Here is an 18,911-nt window from a genome sequence, read left to right on the forward strand (position 1 = left end):
TCGGCCAATTGTCATGTTCACGGGTTCGACGCCAGACGGAGGCGAACTGCCCATTATGTCACCAAATGCGGTACTCGGTGTTGGGTCTTGTCCCCAGCCCAGGTAAAACCCTCCCGAGTGAAGTGGACCGCTGCCTAACCGGGACCAGGGGAATGATCCATGTAGGTGGAGAACCCCTGGATTATCAAAAAAAGAAAAAAAAAAAATTATCGATCCTTAAGTAAGGGTTTTGGTAACCGGTTTTTAGGTGGGTTTTATTCCACATGTCAGCACACAAATACTCCTGTTTTTTTTTTTTTTTTTTTTTTTTTCTGTGGCAGTTTCGTTGTCTCGTGTTCTCCGCAAGAAGGACGATCGACGAGTCTCGGCGTCTCCTCCTTCTTCGCTCGTCTTCGCCGTTCGCTCGTCTCCTCCTTCTTTGATCATCATCATCAGGTGGGTTTACCGGTTCTGGATTAGCGGAGCTGAAGCCGGAGCTTGTGACAATGGGTTGCGTCTCCGATCTCGCTTGCAAAGAGACGTTCTCAGGCTACAGTTCATGGCGCAGTTCTGTAGATCCACGATTCCGAACGATTTCGAATCTTCTCGCCATGAACAAAGCCATGAAAGCGAGTCTGAAGTAAGTTGTGGTTGATTGCTTATGATTTACACTCGATTGCTAGTCTAATTTGATCTGAGGCTTGTTCTGCTCTGTCCTTAAATTTTGAATCTAAATCTTACGTATACATTATCGTTTTAGTTGCTAAGGTTTGAAGACGAAGAGATTGAAGAAAGCTATCAGAGGCTGAGGGAAAGGGAGATAAGTCATGCATATTTGCGTGACTGTGCTAAGGCTTACTGCTCCACCATGGACCATACTGATCTCATCCCACGTCTACGCTTGATCATGGTTCAATGGATTTTGCAGGTGAACATTATCATTATGCTCTTATATGCATTTGGCTAGATGTATATATCAGTGGAGAATACAAATAAAAAATGGGAGGGGGGGGGGGGGGTTTATAGATGGATTTATGATTGTTACAGATGTTAGGAACAAGTATTTTGAGATCTTGTTGCTGGCTTGTCTGAATTCTATAGCTTATATCAGAATCTTATATTGTGAATGTATGTATCAATCAGTAAGCTATATTAAGTTTCATTTGCTGCCAGAAGCAGGAGCAGTCCAATGAGGTGGAAAACGGCCTCCTGGTGTTTCTATGTTCTTTTTAAAGCTTATTTGTCTGAAATGCTCTGTCTTTTATTATTCAAAAGAGTATCTATGTTTATGTGTTGTTGTTAAAGCTTACTTGTTTACGTGTGCATAGAGAATACATGAGATGGAAGTCACAAGAGCGGTCCGTATGTGTCACACGCATTGTCCGTATGTGTCACAAGATGTATATATAAAGTCTGTTTTGTAAAGTCACAAGAGTTAAAACAATGAGTTTGTTGTCTATATAAAGTCTATGCTTGTTATTCACCAAGTTAAGCACAAACGATTTTGTAAAGTCTATAAAAACACTCATTCTCTCCTTTACAAAAGCCATAAACGCAAAGCCTCCTTGATCATCTCCTTCGCAAAACACAAAGCCTCCTTAATCATCACAAAGTCGCCTTGATCTGCAAGTTATCGCATTCTCTCATTGTCTCATTATCGCAAAACACAAAACACTTTCATTTCAAATGCTCTCAATGTCTCATTCTCTCATTGTGTCATTTCAAATGCTCTAATTCTCTAATTATCTCATTATCTCATTCTTATTCTCTCATTCTCATTCTCTCATTCTTATTATCCCATTCTCTCATTGTCTAAATTATTCACCAAAAAAAAACCAAAACATTTTCTAAATTTTGATCACATATATGGCAAAACGAGTTCATATCGTAAGAAATCGTGAAGAAGGCGATCTACGTTTATGGAATGATTAATTCAGTGAAACTTCAACATATCGTGATGAAGACAACAACTGAGTTCGGAATGTTTTTTTCAAATTATTCTTGATTATTGTATTAGTCTTTTATTTTTATGTTTTTTTTAAATATATGTTTTAAATGTTATCTTTTAATATGTTTTATTTAATAAATAAATATCTTTAGAAAAAATAATTTTTTTTTAAGAACCTCTAATTAAGAAACTCCCATTGGACCGCTCAAAATGGGAGTTTCTTAACTAGAGTTCTTAACTTCACTTAAGTATATTTAAAGTATTAAATAATCATTAAGAAACCCACTTAAGAATCATGGGATAATCATGCTCTTAGAGCAACTTTATTGCGGTTTCGGGAAGGGGTTTTTAAAGAAATAACATGAATTAATTAAATGTAAACTAAATTAAAATGGGTGATACCGTTCCTTATCATGTGGTTTGCGAATCGGTTTCTTAATGAAAGAAGGAAACACGTGTAAGATGGTGGGCAAGACAACACCATTTTTTTTCCTTTTCCCTTTTTTCTTTCTCGGTTCTTTCTTCTTTCTCTTGTTTTCTCCGTCATCTCTCTTCGGTTCTTCGACATCTCAGAGGAAGACGATGGTTTGTTCTTCGTCTTGTCTTCGTCGATCGATTGAAGATCGGAAATGATGGTTTGTTCTTCGTCTTCTCTTCGTCTTCTCTTGGTCGATTGATGGAAGGTGAGAGTTGATGGTTTGTTCTTCGTCTTCTCTTCTTCTTCTCTTTGTTCTTCGTCGATGGTTTGTTTCTGAGGCAGAGTTTGTCAATTGATGGAAGATCAGAGTCATGCATCAAGAAAGGAGAAGCTGAGATTCAACGATCACAAGAAGAATCAAGTCTTCTTCAATAAAGGTCAGGTTCATCTTATTGTTTCTCTATTCCATTGTATTCAAAGTTCATAGCTTTTTATTAGGACCAATGAACATAATTGATTAACATCAATTAGCTCCTTGTGGATCAATTCTTTTGGTTTAGTTTAGGAATCTCCGAGAACTCTGTTTTCTATTCGTTTGAGTCCTTGTGGATCAATACTTTTGGTTTAGTTTAGTTGATTAACACAACATTATTTTGTTTGATAACACTTGAGGAAGGTATCTGAAAGAGACAGGACACAACATGGAGCACGAGTGGAAGAGAATGATTCTCAACTGGAGATTATACATAGCAAGGTTCAACTCTCTATATAATTTGTAAAGTATAAACCACTAACCGGAGATTATATTGTTTTGCTTGTCTTATTTTTTAATTAAAGTGTATCTTGTCTCAGGTTATTTTTTACTTTTCCTTTGCAGGGATAAAGTGACTACAGATGGTGTCTTTGTTGAGGTAGAAGCATTGAATTGAAACAGAGGATGGTTAACAATCACATCGACAAGCTTTGTTGAGGCAGAAACATTGAATGGTACGAGTAACTCACTCCTTTTGCTAGCTTTTTTCTTTACTGATGGCGTGAGTTAATTGTGATAATGAATGCTGCTTACAGTTAGGTTGTGGTTAGGACAGTGTGCTTGCTTAGAGTTAAGTTTGTGGTTGAGTTAATAGTGATAATGAATGCTGCTTAGAGTTAGGTTAATTGTGATAACTCATCTCTATTAAACCCTGTAGTTACTGCTCTTGCTTTCCATCTGCTAAACACGTTCATTGTGACTCTTTCCATCTTCAAACACATTTCTTCTTCTTTTTCTCTTCTTTGACAGTCTAGGATATGGATTCTACGAATCCATATAGTCAAAACTCCAACTTTGTTGATCTGTTGAACAGTCAACAAGATGGTTTCCCTCCTCAAACCTATTTTCGTGAGAGTTGTTCACAACTCCCTGTTTTTAGTACTCAATGTACTGAACCTTCAAGTTTGCGTGAAGACACACCATCAGAGAAAAAAGAAAGAAAGAAATGGAGTCTCACCGAGGATGTTGTGCTTATTAGCGCATGGTTGAACACCAGTAAGGACCCTGTTGTAGGCAATGAGCAAAAAGCTGCTGCTTTCTGGAAGCGTATAGCTAGTTACTTTGCAGCTAGTCCAAAGGTTCAAGGCAGTGAAAAGCGAGGGTTTATCCAGTGTAAGCAGAGGTGGCAGAAGATAAATGATCTCGTTTCCAAATTTTCTGGTTCTTATGAGGCTGCAACAAGACAGAAGACAAGTGGAATGAATGAGAATGATGTAGTTAAACTAGCACACGAGATCTTCTTCAATGATCACAAGATCAAATTTAATCTTCAACATGCGTGGGACGAGCTAAGGTATGACCAGAAATGGTGTGAAGCATCTAGTAGTAAGATTGATGGAAGCTGTAAGAAGAGAAAGTGTGACGATGGTGCTCAGTCCTCAAGCTCTTACGCAACTACCAATGATGCTGAGCAACGTCCTCCTGGTGTCAAGGCATCGAAACGAGGAAGTGGTAAGAGAATCGGTGAAGCCCTCAAGGGTGTCTCTGAGTTTCAGAACTTGTGGGCAATTAAGGAGAAAGATTTGGATGTGAAAGAGAGACTGTCCAAGATGGGGCTGCTTGAGACTCTCATTGCCAAAAAAGAGACACTATCTGACTTTGAAGAAGCTTTAAAAAAGAAGCTTATTACAGAAATGTTGGGTAAGCTTATTGTTACTTCTTATTTAGCAAGTTATGTTTCTGTTTTATGTTGGTTCTGGTTCTCATTCTTATTTTTGCTTTGTATCAGGCGGCTCAGAGTAGTTTCTGGTTCTGTTTCCGAAGGGTGAGCATATCTCAGGTTTCTGTTTCTGTTTATTATTCTTATGTCTTGTTGTTCTCATATAAATTTTATTAATCTCAGGTGTTGTGTTCATCACATAGTGGAGCATTGCAGTGGAAAAGCAGAAGTGTTTTGTTGTTTTCTTGTGTCAGTCTTATGTCTTTGTTGGTTTGTTGTGTCACGGAAGTAGCTATGTCTTTCTTGGTTTGTTGTGTCACAAGACTGCTGTTGGGTTTGTTGTTTTCTACTCTCATTGTCTTTAAATGAAATGAAGTACTCTAGTTTGTAATGAAATGAAAGTATTCTAGTTTCTTTGTGTCATTTGTAGTTTCAGTGTTCATCGCCAATATCATCTCTTTCTCATATTCTCGTTTCTCAATCACATATCATCAAAATATCATCGCCAATATCATCTTCTCTTTCTCATACCAAGGGCTGCAACAAAACATACCAAGGGATACAACAAAACAAGGACTGCATAAAGAGATACTCCGTAAGGCAAGTTCACAAACATTCATCATAGTTTTTTTTTTAATGAAGGTGATTAAGAAGGGGTAAGTTATATTTTTTCCAACCTTGTATAATATGAAGCTTCATGACAAAAAAAAATATGAGGCTTAGTTTTTTTTTTTTAATTGAAGGTGATTAAGAAGGGTTTTACTACTTACCAATTTTTTTCCCAACCTTATATAAAATGAAGACAAAAAAAATATATTCATGAATATTTTGATGCAGGTAACCATGGCATCTTCTTCTCGTAATAATCCTGATGATTTTGATCAATATTTTGATGAATATGTTGATCAACATTTTGATCAAACGTTCGAGAATCTTGTCATTGCTTATGGTTGTCAAGAAGAGGAGAAGCCATAAAGAAAAAAACGAGTTTATATCGAAAGAAATCGAGAAGCCGGTCATATACGATTATGGAATGATTATTTCAGTGAGACTCCGACGTATCCTGGAAATTTATTCCGACGACGTTTTAGAATGAACAAGCCATTGTTCATGCACATTGTTGAGCGACTCTCCAACGAAGTTCAATTCTTTCGCCAAAAGAAAGATGGTCTTGGAAGGCTTGGTCTCTCTGTCCTCCAAAAGTGTACAGCAGCCATTCGTGTCTTGGCTTATGGTACTGCGGCTGATGCGGTCGAAGAATATCTCCGGCTCGGGAAAACAACAACTCGGGCATGTGTGGAAAAATTTGTGGAAGGAATAATCAATTTATTCGGTGATGAGTACCTAAGAAGACCAACACCGGCTGATCTTCAACATCTACTTGATATTGGAGAGTATCGTGGATTTCCCGGGATGATAGGAAGCATCGATTGTATGCATTGGGAGTGGAAGAATTGTCCCACCGCTTGGAAAGGGCAATATTCGCGTGGTTCGGGTAAACCAACAATCGTTTTAGAGGACGTTGCTTCATATGATCTCTGGATATGGCATGCGTTTTTTGGTCCTCCAGGTACCTTAAATGATATCAATGTTCTTGACCGCTCACCTGTTTTTGATGACATAATAAAGGGTCAAGCTCCGCAAGTCACTTACTCTGTCAATGGAAGAGAGTATCATATGGCTTACTATCTGACCGATGGTATTTATCCGAAATGAGCGACTTTTATCCAATATATTCCAGTACCACAAGGACCGAAAGCAGTTCTATTTGCTCAACGTCAAGAAGCTGTCCGAAAAGATGTGGAGCGTGCTTTTGGAGTCTTGCAAGCTCGCTTTGCCATTGTCAAAAATCCGGCACTTTTTTGGGATAAAGTCAAAATTGGGAAGATTATGAGAGCATGTATCATACTCCATAATATGATAGTAGAAGACGAACGAGATGGATACACTCAATTTGATGTTTCAGAGTTCCTACAAGGAGACGACACCGGAAGTTCACATGTCGATCTTGATTTTTCTCAAGATATGCCTACAAATATCGCCAATATGATGGGTGTTCGAACTAGAATTCGTGATAGACAGATGCATCAACAACTAAAAGCGGATTTGGTTGAACATATATGGCGTAAATTTGGAGGAGGTGAAGGCAACAACTGAGCTCGTTTCAAATTATTTTATTTTACTACTCTTTGTTTTTATGTTTAAATTTTGAAATCTATGTTAAAAATGTTATCTTTCAATATGTTTTATTTAATAAATCAATTTTATCTTTAAAAAAAAAATTATAATTTTTTTGTTAAGAATCCTTAGTTAAGAAACTACCATTGGAGGCACAAAATCGAACAGTTTCTTAACTAGAATCCTTAAACCCACTTAAATACATTTAATTAATTAAATAATGATTAAAGAAACCCACTTGAGTTTCATGGATAATCATGCTCTTATATCCAATCGGAAATCGGAATTATAAATGCACGCATCTAAAGCAAAAGTGGCCGTACAACAAAAACAATAACAATTAAATTTGTGTTTTAATTATGAAAGAATACAATTTTTGCAGATCAATAAAAGTTAAACTTATTTATCGTAATTCCACACACACACACACACATATATATATATATATATATATATATTATGTCATTTTAAATTTAATTTTTTTTTGAAAGAATATTAAATTTTAAGTTTGAAGATGATTTGGATTACATTTGTAACCATTGGAAAGCTGATATACTCAAACAGAGATTAAAAGAGGAAGAGATAGTTGTATCATCGACTTCCAAACCACATTCCCATGGCCTTTTCATGTCGATTTCCCATAGTACTTTTAATTTGAAATATATATCATATAATCCAGAGGGAAAAACATACTATTTCTGATTATTTAAGATATGATATGAATGGGCGCATTATGTAAGCAAATACGTCAATCGCAGGCTTGTCATTTTTGTAACCAATTTGCATGCTGCTATACATACGCATGACTAACGCTTTTATGATTAAAAAGGATGAAATGTTAAATCATAGAATCTAAGATAAATGAGTCCACAAATATAGAATATTCGATAAGCAAACTCAGCTCATGTGACGGTGGAGGAAGCGCAATTTTTTTTTTTTTTTTTTGTAAAAAGGAAGCGCATTTTCATGCTCCTGTGTCACATTCATGCTACACGCGTTTACTTGTGTTGTCTTTACAACAATATTTTTTAATATAATTTACAACAATAAGTTGAACAAAAAAAAATTACAACAATATTTGATCCTAAGATAATACTATAACAACTGAAAATAAAATGTAAACTTCACAATTTAAAACTGTGGGCGGGCATCATGTAGTGCCGTGCCTTTAACGCGACCTATCTATTGTGGTTTTCGTCATAACTTTCTTTTGTAATAAAAAAAACTTTAATATATATCAAAACATGCAAAATAAGGCTAATGAAAACTAAGCCTTAAAAACATTAATGAAAACCAACAAAATCATTTAAAAAACTTACACAATCCGGTATATATATTGACAAATATTATCTGTATTATTATGATAACCAAGCTTCAGACAATGCAAATATGAACAATAACACTTTTCAAGTGAAAAAAAAAAACTCAAACATATAATATAAATCTAAATAAATAAATCATGTCTTATTTTACAATTAAAATGTGGGCTATATTATGGCATTTTTTTCTCAACACACGAAGCAACAATTTGATAGCAGCTCTCTCATTTCATATGGCGAGACGAATGAAAACGTCTACGGAGGGCGATAAATCTTTATCGTTTACATGTTATGGCTAGAAAATGTAAAGAGTAAAACAAAATTTAAGTTTAACCGCAACATTTACGATATTTGTATCACAACAAGAACAGTCATCAATAAATTAATGCTGAAATATCTTGTAATGAGCTGTTGATATATGAGTGTTGAAGAGACCAGGTTAGCTTCAATCATGATCATCGATCATCCATATGTTTATAGAGACAGACACACATGTGGAGTAACGTGGAACCCACGGATGTCCATGAGAAAAAAAGAGGGTTGTGCATCCGTAGTAACTATTCCGCTTATAATGGGAGGAAACTCAAACTATGAACTAGCTAGTGAGATTTGATATGATGTCCAAGAGAAATATATTTTGGTCGAAAGGAATGGTGATGCCTCTCTCTTGCCTAAACCCAAACTCTTTCTCCGCTTCATGCAGCATCATCTGGAAGATTGGATGATTGAGGAGTGTGATGGGGATGACGTGACGAGATCTGGATTGCCCCACGTAGACAGCGAAATGTCCCTTCCTAGTCACCTCTTCTTTGCCCTTCTTCAGTAAGCTTGAGCATCTCTTCAGCATCTGCTTCAGTGGTGCAGCCACTTTTTCTGTCTGCGCCTTACTTGCTATCTTTATCCCCATTATATATTTTGTATAGATACTCTCACTTTTTCATAACTTTGATGAATGGGAATGGCTACAATTTTTTTTCTTTTTCTCTTTGACTCCTTGGTAGAATTACAACTTATTATGTCTATATATAAAGATCGAGCTAGTGACTGCGAGGAGAAGTAAAAAAAATAGGGGCCATGCCATTTAGTGAGAAATAAAACAACAGAACGTCAGTGGATGTAACCAAAACGGCACGAAGTGCTCCCTCAGGTGAACAAGAAGAACAAAGCTCCTTTTTTTTGGTCAAAGAATAAAGCTCCTTTTCATTTTTGATTTACTATGTGTACATTTTTTTGCAACTTATAATGTGTATTTTCCATGCTTAATAGGTGTATATATTTTTCTATTTTTTGGTTTAGTAGTTACTAGACCTGGGCATTCGGGTACCCGTTGGCATTCGGGTCGGGTTTTTCGGGTTTTTGGATTTTCGGGTTTACGCTTCTAGGTCCCATACTAAAATTTTATTAGTATGGGTCGGGTTCGGATAATAATACTTCGGGTTCGGTTCAAAATTGTATTGCATCATAAAACCCATAAAGTAATCATATATCGTACGGATTCGGGTTATATCGGTTCGGTTCGGATATAACCAAAGTAAAAAATAAATTTTTTGAAGTAAAACAGAAAGAAAAACATCTAAATTAAATAAAAATTAATCTATCACATATAAAATTGATAAAATAACAATAAAATGTTAAATCAAACATGAAAGTAAACATCATTTGTAAAAAATATGTATTGTCTTATAGAGAGTAGACTTTTTATTTCAATGAGCAAATTATAAAATACTTATTTATAACTAATTGTGTACTTAAAACATTTATTAGAATTTTAATATTTATTATTATATATAATATTACCACAAATATTGAATTTAATAATTGGAATACTTATATATATTTCAAAATATTTATATTGACTATTAATTTCGGATTTTTCGGGTTACATGTTCGGGTTCGGTTAATAACACTTCGGGTTCGGATATTTTTTGTACCACCCTACAAGACCCATTCGGATATTTTTACGTTTCGGGTCGGATAACGGTTCGGGTTTTTCGGTTCGGGTTCGGTTCGGATTTCGGGTTCCGGATTTTATGCCCAGGCCTAGTAGTTACATGAGTCTATTGAACATGAATCCGATCCGATTGTTGTCATTATTGGTCACTCTTATCTATAGTTACTCTTTGTTTTCTGTTAGACCATCATTATCGCTAAAAACCGTTGACGGTTTCTTAGGCAACTTTTTTTATTTTTTTATTTTTTTGTCTGAAAAAAAATATATTAAAAAGCGAACAAATCGCGGACTACCACGTGTCGGTGGAGTCCGCGAACAGTGCAAAAAACCTTCCACAATCGTTTCTTAATTCATGACTTTTGGGATCGGTTTTTACAAGAAAAGTGAGACCCACCACCTAAGAAATCCACTAAGGACTCCCGTTAATTATGCCCTTAGAGCATCTCCAAAATAAACCATATAACTTCAAATATAAAGTTTTTTGCTCTACAAAAAGGAACTTCAAAACTTCAAATTTAGAGTTTTAAGAAGCGAAACTTCATATTTGAAGTTTCACTACTCAAAACTTTAAATTTGAAGTTTCACTACTCAAAACTTTAAATTTGAAGTTTCACTTTTTATTCACATATTGGTCCTTATAATTAATTATATCTCACATTTATAATTCTTAAGTATTTTCTCATTCATAGTTTTAATCTTTAAAACTTTGTATATTTTAAATAGTTCAAATTTATTTTTATAATTTAAATTTTACACATCAATTTTTTTTTTAAAAATTAAAATAAGATTTATAATATTTTAAAAGTAGAATTAGACAACAAGAATATTACAAAAGAAACTTAATAGAAAAAAATAATTATGTATTTCTATTTATAATTTTATATTTTAAGATTTTATTAATTAATATTAGTATAATATTTTTATATATGTGCTAGTTATCTATAAAAGTTTTATAGATTTATATTAATTATAACAAATATAAGGAGCATAATGTAAATTACAAATAATTTTGAAATTAAATTTGAAATTTTGCGTTTGGAGAAAAACAACTTTAAGCTTCAAATATAGAGTTTGCAAAACTCTATAATATAGAGTCTTTTTGGAGATGCTTTTACAGGCTTCCCGTTATCTTTAGTCTGATTTTGACTACCTTTTAGGCATGTTTTGGTTCGTAACTAAAATGGGGTTTTAGTTGTTGTCTCATTTTCATCGTAAGTCCATGTTTTTCTTTATCCCAATTACCACAAAGCACATCTATACTCATGTTACTATAATTATATTATACATAAATGATATATAATATAATTATCCTCTGTTTTTCTTTACCTGACGTTATAGAGATTTCACACTAATTAAGGCACTTGGTATAATTCCTTTTCTATCCTTTTATATTAACTGCTATCATGTCTTGTAATGCATTTAAAACTAACGTAGTATGGGTAAATATATATAGTCTTTTTGTCACTTATTTTGCATTGTTTTCAACAGAACGTCAACTAAATTGAGACTAAAAACAATTCTAAAACGTCACTTAAATAAATACGGAGGGAGTATGAGATTAGTAGTAGCTTTTAGTATATAGACACATGTTATTATAGTTTTATTACACATAAATTATATGAGATTAGTAAAAGCTTTCAACATATAGACTCATCATCTTTTTTAAAAAGTTAGTTGTCGTACGCGAAAGTTGATCACTCATCTCTTCGGCTTCGCTTGTTTAATTTTTGTTTAAGGGAAGACGACCTATTTCCACACCACAACTATCATATAGTAATAAATGTACACAATCTTTGAACCTCGATCTAATTGCACACAAATTAAGTATGACAACCTAGTTCCACACACGATAAATTTCAAAACCCGTTTCTCCCTAAACTTTGAATGACGAACTAATACCAACAAATAACGGTTTAAAGTTGGTTAGTGTTTTCTGTTTTAAAATTTAACCAATGACTAACCTAACTAAACCAAAACGACCCGATTAGAGAATATAAACCAGATTAAATTGAACTAATACAATAGGATCTAATAAACCAGCCCAAGACCCGACTTAAGCCAATTCGAAACCTAAAAACTTAAATCTCCAAATCATCTTCCTTTGTCTCTCTACAACACAGTAATTTTAAGAATGAAGTGGACAGTGATGAGAGATGATGCTAAAGGAGGAGGATGACTTTAAGTTCGAAGAATACAGTGATGATTCCAAAGATGAGGATGAGGAAGATGAAGAGATGAATCGTCTCTACCTATAAATTAAACTCAAAATCCAACTCATTCAGACTTTATCAACTTTCTTCAAGAATAAATGGAATAAAGAGAGTGTGAGGAAATCGAAATCTCTTATGGGTTTGTCTCTGTCGGAATCAAATCTATTTTCTGGATTTTTAGATTTTAGGGTTCTAAATGATGAAATCGATTTGGGGGAGTTTAATAGGGGGTTTGGGTCTGATTTTAATGGATTTGTAGTTGGATCTTCGTTTGGGTCGGATTATACCAATATCAACCGATACAAATTGGTTTACTATCGGTTAATGTCATAAACCATTAAAACCAAGCATAATCTTGGTCTGTGTAGAAATGGGTTTCGAACTTTCATCGTATGTGGAAATAGGTTGTTATACTTAACTGGTGTGCAATTAAGACGAGATTGAAAGATTGTGTACATTTGTTACTATATCATAGTTCTTATGTGGAAATAGGTCGTCTTCCCTTTGTTTAAAGATTCAAACTTATAGCACCAAACCCTGGTTTGAGTGGCATCTTATATGTTTGTATGCTCTCTGTTGAACTCAAAGCTAGTTTGAGACTTTTCTTCTGCTTTCTCATCGGTACCAAACAAATACAGTAGTTTTGAATATTTTGTAGTCATGGCCTCTTATAGTTTCGGCTTACCAGTTACATGTCGAAAATAAAAATATAACAAAATTAAGTCGAACGAACCCCCAAAATAAGAACAACTAGTTTTGGGAATATTATTTCAGAATTCGTAAAGGCATACGTGAGTATAAACGCGAGACAAGGATCGCTAAAAGCGGTTAACGTGACCGGTTTCTTGCAAAGAGCCAAGCAGCCAATGGGACCAACGGCTTCATCTTCTTTGTCTGCTTCTTTACTATAGCTTGGTTCTTCTTATCATCTTTGCTCTGAATGACCTTCGTTAACAACGGTGAATTCGCAAACTTCACCGAACGCCTCCTCTCCAGACCATCCTCATCATACACATCATTTTGATCAAACCGGTTCATCTTAATTTCGGTTATGCTATCCGGATCAATAACCGTGGATTGCTCTATGAACTTGAGGTCATCGTCGACTTGAGGGTCTTCTGGGAATTTTCTAAGTGAATGATTTAGCATTTCCTTAGTGGTTTCAAGCTCTTGTGTTAGTGTTTCGAGGAGCTGAGACAAAACCTTGTTCTCTTCTTCAGCTTTCTTCAGATTCTCCTTTGCTTCATCCAACTCAGCTTCTATGCTTTTGCTTCTGAAAACCGCATTACTATCTCCATTGTCTCTCTAAGCCACACGGTCGAAAAAATCATTGCAACAATGTTAATGATTGATACATATATATATATATATCAATTAAAAAAAAACACACACACATATATATATATATATATATAGTCACATATCTCAGGTTAATTTTTATATGCAAAACATGTATGCGTTTAGTTTTCTAACCTCTGCGGACTTGTTGATGTAATTATCTCCAAGAAGAATTCTCTCGCCGAAGAGAGTGACAGCCTCTCTAACAGACCGGAAAGGAGCTCCAGTGTCGATCTCAGCGCGAACCATTGCAGAATGCAGCTGGTTAAGGGTTGTTTTGTTGCTTTAGTTGTATATATGAGTTTGTGGTATATGTCATGACGAACCATGTATTAAGCGTTTTATAAAGAAAGAAGCATTCACCCTCTCAAATAGGTTTACAACGGTTGGTTGTTATTGCTGAAACGGATGGTGACTAGATTAGAGAATAACTGACCACGTTATGATTAAGATTATATAATGGTTCAATCATTTTATAGTCATTTCATTTTGAAATCAAACTAAACGACAAACATGATTGGAAAGTTGTTAACTTTTCAAATTGCATTTTTATTTTGATAGAGTAGATAGTTGAAAATGTCTTTGCGTTTACTTCACACAAAATATAACTTTGGGTAAATACAAGTAGAGAGGTTCGTTGGAACGTCCTTCGGTTTTCATGTGTTCTGTTAGTTTTCTTCAACGTCTTTGCTAGTACTACCAAATAATCAACGACAGCGACCTTTCTCCTTATTCGTCCTCAGTAATGGGCCTCAGAAATTACAAATGAAAATTTATCACCAGATTACACTTGTGTGACCAAATACGAAGCAGCCCAGCATAATTTGAATGAATCAATCAATGACTAGATACAATTAATATTTTTTTTGAAAAAAAACTGAACTGAAAGAATTTTATTCATTTTATAATTTTAAAATTCATACTGAATAATGTCCTATTAATTTCATGACCAAGAAATCATAATTTAAAATTAATCATGTGAAAAAAACTTATAAATTTAATTTTACAACAAATTTGAGTGGGTTTGAAAAGATTTTACTAAACTCAAATAAAACAAAAAAAACTCAAAACTACAATTTATTATTGTCAAGTTTAAAGTGCATATATAATCTTCAAGACTACAACTCACACTAAGAAAAAGAAATCAAGCTGTTGATTTTTTTCTTTTTGGTCGAAAAAAATCAAGCTGTTGATTAGTTGATTAATTACTACTAGAAAAGCCAATTCACTACAAAGCCGATCCTCTATCTTCTCTCCTCAACAGAATCAGGTAATAGTAATAACCATGCATTGCAAGTTGATGATGATCTGGATTTTTGTAAATTTGTAACGCAAGCCCGTACCAGAACAATATCTCAATTACGTGGATATTCATGGACCACAACAATTTGTTAAGACGTGGCTTTTCTTTTCATCGTTAAAAAAACATACGACTACAATTCGTCATGGTGTAAAAAAAACTGTAGCGTAAAACGTCCATGTCATATAATATGTTGAAATCTAGCAAAAATAATGATAATTATGGATGTTTTTAAGTTTATTACAAGAATAAATGCATAAGCACGTAGTTAGTTGAGTTACTTGTCTTTCTAGAAAGAGAGGAGATAGAAGCACGGTGGTAGGTAGCTAACGATCTCTTCATTTGTCAGTCATCACAAGCTTTGAAAGGTTTTCCCAGCTACCACGCACTCTCTTTCTCTTCTTATATATCCATTACATATTCTCTCTCTTTTTCTTGTTCATGCATTCCTTTTACATTCTTGATAATTATAAATGGCTCCAGGAACTCTAAATGAGCTTGCCGGAGAGACTAAGCTCAACTCCAAGTTTGTCCGGGACGAGGACGAACGTCCCAAGGTTGCCTACAATGAGTTTAGCACGGAGATCCCCGTGATCTCTCTCGCCGGAATCGACGATGTTGGTGAGAAAAGAGGAGAGATCTGTCGACAGATCGTTGAGGCTTGTGAGAACTGGGGTGTTTTTCAGGTGGTCGATCATGGAGTGGATACTAGTTTGGTGGCCGATATGACTCGTCTCGCTCGAGACTTCTTCGCGTTACCTCCTGAGGAGAAACTCAAGTTCGACATGTCTGGTGGTAAAAAGGGAGGATTCATTGTCTCTAGTCATCTTCAGGTACATCCACCATAGTATATTAGTATTGTTTAGCTTTGGCCGGTCCTGCAATTTAAGGAGCTATAGATAATTTATAAAAATTCTATAAAATTTTAAATAATTTAAGGGTATATATATATATATATCTATGTATTGGGTTATATGCCAATGTCTCACTTGTGTTACGTAGATCGGTTTTGTTTGTCATGTAATTCATCATATGTCACTTGTATCTTATGTTAGGTCTTCCTTCTGAGAAATTTAAGATCCTATTCCCAGTTTTCTACTAGAGTTCTTTATTTTGAAGAATTACTCGACCTTAGACACATATGTTTCTTAGGACCGTAAACTGCAAATTATGCTCTTGTAGTTAAATACGAAATAATCATTATAAATGCAGGGAGAGTCTGTTCAAGATTGGAGAGAGATCGTGACGTATTTCTCGTACCCGGTGAGAAACAGAGACTACTCACGGTGGCCGACTAAGCCGGAAGGATGGGTGAAAGTGACGGAGGAGTACAGCGAGAGGCTGATGGGTTTGGCTTGTAAACTTCTTGAGGTTTTGTCTGAAGCTATGGGGCTCGAGAAAGAGGCACTCACCAATGCATGCGTCGATATGGACCAGAAAATAGTTGTTAACTATTACCCAAAATGCCCTCAGCCTGATCTAACCCTCGGGCTCAAGCGTCACACTGACCCTGGAACCATCACTTTGCTGCTCCAAGACCAAGTTGGTGGTTTACAAGCCACACGAGACGATGGGAAGACATGGATTACAGTTCAGCCTGTTGAAGGAGCTTTTGTTGTTAATCTTGGCGACCATGGTCACGTCAGTATACTTTCTCAACCTCTCTCACATTAATTCTGCTTTTATTTTATCAATTTTGACTTGGTAAAACTGGCATGTCTCTTGAAGTATCTGAGCAACGGGAGGTTCAAGAACGCTGACCACCAGGCGGTGGTGAACTCCAACTCGAGCAGACTATCAATAGCCACGTTCCAGAATCCGGCGCCGGAAGCAACCGTGTATCCGCTTAAAGTGAGAGAAGGAGAGAAGCCGATCTTGGAGGAGCCAATTACGTTTGCGGAGATGTATAAGAGAAAGATGAGTAGAGATCTCGAGCTGGCTCGCCTCAAGAAGCTGGCGAAAGAAGAGCATGACCACAAGGAAGCTGCCAAGCCTCTAGACCAAATCATCGCTTAGACTCCTTGTGTTGGCCCTTTACTATTGTGTTGGTTCGGTTGTGTAAGTCGGTACTAAAATTAAGTTATGTCATGTTGGGTGAATTTGAGTTTTATATCGTTCTATCATATAAAAATATTGATAATAATGTCTATGACGTAAACATCACATGCCACTAATGTCAATGCATTATCGACAACAACCTTCAATACTACCACGTATTTTTTTTCACCACGATTGCAGTTCTCTTTGTACAATGGTAGTGAGCGTCCACCTCAGTCATAATTTACAAGCAAGATTCTCAGAAAAATATAAATACTAGAAAGTTTTCAAACAAAATTTCTAAATGTATTTCTAGGTCTGGGCGTTCGGATCTTCCAGTCAGGTTCGGACCGGTTCCTTTCGGGTCCGGGTCTTTCGGTTCCTAAATATTTAGACCCAATAGGTACTTAGAAATTTTCGGTTCGGGTCGGTTCTTTTCGGGTCCGGGTCGGTTCGGGTCTATAATTAAAATACCCATAACTTTTCGGGTCCATATCGGGTCCTGGTCAGGTTCGGGTATTCAGGATCTGAAAAAGACATGACATACCCAGTTCCATCAAATTTAGTTGATATTTGTCGTATATATCTAAAATTTTACAAAATAACTTAAATGAAACTATTAATAATTAAAATAAAACATTTTTAAATTCTAAATTTTACATTTTAAAGCTAATAATACTTAAACAATATTACAAAATAATAACAAATGTTGTTAACAAAAGATATTTCAACTAAATCATAAAATAATATGTATAAAATAGAACACAAAATATCGTAGTTTTAGATATACATATTTTTAAGTCGGGTACAAATCGGTTCTTACCGGATCGAGTCTATTCGGGTCGGTTCTTTTCGGGTCCAGGTCTATTCGGGTCGGTTCTTTTCGGGTCCAGGTCTATTCGGGTAAAACAATTTTAGACCCAAAAGGTACTTGTAAATTTTTGGTCCGGGTCTGGGTCGGATATTTTTGGATCGGTTCCGGTTCGGGTTTTCGGGTCCAGGTTAAAATGCTCAGGCCTATGTATTACATAAAATTTATATTTTATTAAGAATATTTTTAAATTATGAAAACTTTGTTTCAAAGTATTACATTTGAAATACTAAATCTAAAAAAACTATCTCATTTAAGATATTTTGGATTAAAGTTTACATGATCTTGAGATATCCATAACTAGATACTAATATTTCTATAGACATACACTTATATTTAAATTGAGAACTTAGAAACTCCAATTGAAAATAAACTTAAAACAAACAAGTTCATTTGGAAAGTTATCAAATGGGGATAGTCTTCAAAAAACATAATTATATAAAAAAGATTGGATAATGTAAAAACAGACCAAAAGTATTTTAATATATCTAATATTTTAATGTGACTTTTAAAGATTTGATATTTTTATTTTTAACTTTTTGGGTAGATACAGTATAACTTCTTTAAATTAATACTCTATGAATTAATATACACTAAAAATCTCTATAAAATAATATAATTTTATAGTCCCAAATTGAGTTTTTGGTTCAGTTAGTATATCGATAAATTAATATCTCTATAAATTAATAAAAAAATTATAGTTTTGGTGTAGTCCCAACATTATTAATTTATAGAGGTTTCACTATACTTTAGCTACACCATAACTTGGCTTTTCGTAGAGAACTATTAATTACAAAGATAATTCGGAGCATATACGGGATCTAGGCATTAACAAATGATGGATTTATTTCTTTATATATTTACATTAGTCATTTTAGTTTTTGAATTTAATTATAAAATTATTTTGATGAATTATAAAAATTACATATACAAAAGGAAATAAACTTGTTTGTAAATTTGCACTAATATTTTTGTCTAATTAATATATTTAAATCAATTTAAATTGATTTTAACAAATTTTAACCAATTTGAAATAATAAACCAATTTAAATCTTATAAATCAAATTTTTAAAACTCATTTTGTTTATGACCGATTTGCCATCTAGATATTAGGCACTATCTAAACCGATTTTTAAACAAAATTTCCCAATAACATTACTTAGGTCTGGG

The 18,911-nt window shown here is 34.6% G+C and overlaps 4 protein-coding genes across 4 annotated transcripts; 2 read left to right on the top strand and 2 right to left on the bottom strand.

Moving 5' to 3' along the window:
* The first annotated feature begins 253 nt into the window (after positions 1-253).
* On the top strand, positions 254-5,205 carry LOC106363436 (glutathione S-transferase T2-like). The gene is made up of 6 exons (XM_048764538.1): positions 254-619; positions 740-3,099; positions 3,223-3,332; positions 3,628-4,518; positions 4,607-4,642; positions 4,721-5,205. Exons 4-5 carry the CDS (start codon positions 3,636-3,638, stop codon positions 4,618-4,620), a joined length of 897 nt encoding a protein of 298 aa, XP_048620495.1. The 5' UTR covers positions 254-619; positions 740-3,099; positions 3,223-3,332; positions 3,628-3,635; the 3' UTR covers positions 4,621-4,642; positions 4,721-5,205.
* Positions 5,206-7,752: 2,547 nt separating this feature from the next.
* LOC106363437 (auxin-responsive protein SAUR50) lies at positions 7,753-9,520 on the bottom strand. The gene has a single exon (XM_048764539.1). It carries the CDS (start codon positions 8,939-8,941, stop codon positions 8,630-8,632), a length of 312 nt encoding a protein of 103 aa, XP_048620496.1. The 5' UTR covers positions 8,942-9,520; the 3' UTR covers positions 7,753-8,629.
* A 3,313-nt stretch (positions 9,521-12,833) lies between these two features.
* On the bottom strand, positions 12,834-13,983 carry LOC111200596 (WEB family protein At3g51220-like). Its single transcript, XM_048764540.1, has 2 exons — positions 13,669-13,983; positions 12,834-13,500 (listed from the first exon to the last, which is right to left on the bottom strand). Exons 1-2 carry the CDS (start codon positions 13,780-13,782, stop codon positions 13,024-13,026), a joined length of 591 nt encoding a protein of 196 aa, XP_048620497.1. The 5' UTR covers positions 13,783-13,983; the 3' UTR covers positions 12,834-13,023.
* A 1,282-nt stretch (positions 13,984-15,265) lies between these two features.
* On the top strand, positions 15,266-16,943 carry LOC106367722 (naringenin,2-oxoglutarate 3-dioxygenase). Its single transcript, NM_001316250.1, has 3 exons — positions 15,266-15,666; positions 16,046-16,474; positions 16,562-16,943. Exons 1-3 carry the CDS (start codon positions 15,307-15,309, stop codon positions 16,847-16,849), a joined length of 1,077 nt encoding a protein of 358 aa, NP_001303179.1. The 5' UTR covers positions 15,266-15,306; the 3' UTR covers positions 16,850-16,943.
* The last annotated feature ends 1,968 nt before the right edge of the window (positions 16,944-18,911 follow it).

This window comes from Brassica napus, chromosome C8, assembly GCF_020379485.1.
Source record: "Brassica napus cultivar Da-Ae chromosome C8, Da-Ae, whole genome shotgun sequence".
Classification (NCBI taxonomy): Eukaryota; Viridiplantae; Streptophyta; class Magnoliopsida; order Brassicales; family Brassicaceae; genus Brassica; species Brassica napus.

Coding starts and splice junctions, on each gene's coding strand:
- LOC106363436 (XM_048764538.1), top strand. CDS start 3,636: ATGGATTCTACGAATCCATATAGTCAAAACTCCAACTTTGTTGATCTG.
- LOC106367722 (NM_001316250.1), top strand. CDS start 15,307: ATGGCTCCAGGAACTCTAAATGAGCTTGCCGGAGAGACTAAGCTCAAC. Junction 15,667..16,045: donor TTGTCTCTAGTCATCTTCAG/GTACATCCACCA, acceptor TTATAAATGCAG/GGAGAGTCTGTTCAAGATTG. Junction 16,475..16,561: donor ATCTTGGCGACCATGGTCAC/GTCAGTATACTT, acceptor TGTCTCTTGAAG/TATCTGAGCAACGGGAGGTT.
- LOC111200596 (XM_048764540.1), bottom strand. CDS start 13,782: ATGGTTCGCGCTGAGATCGACACTGGAGCTCCTTTCCGGTCTGTTAGA. Junction 13,501..13,668: donor ACATCAACAAGTCCGCAGAG/GTTAGAAAACTA, acceptor CGTGTGGCTTAG/AGAGACAATGGAGATAGTAA.
- LOC106363437 (XM_048764539.1), bottom strand. CDS start 8,941: ATGGGGATAAAGATAGCAAGTAAGGCGCAGACAGAAAAAGTGGCTGCA.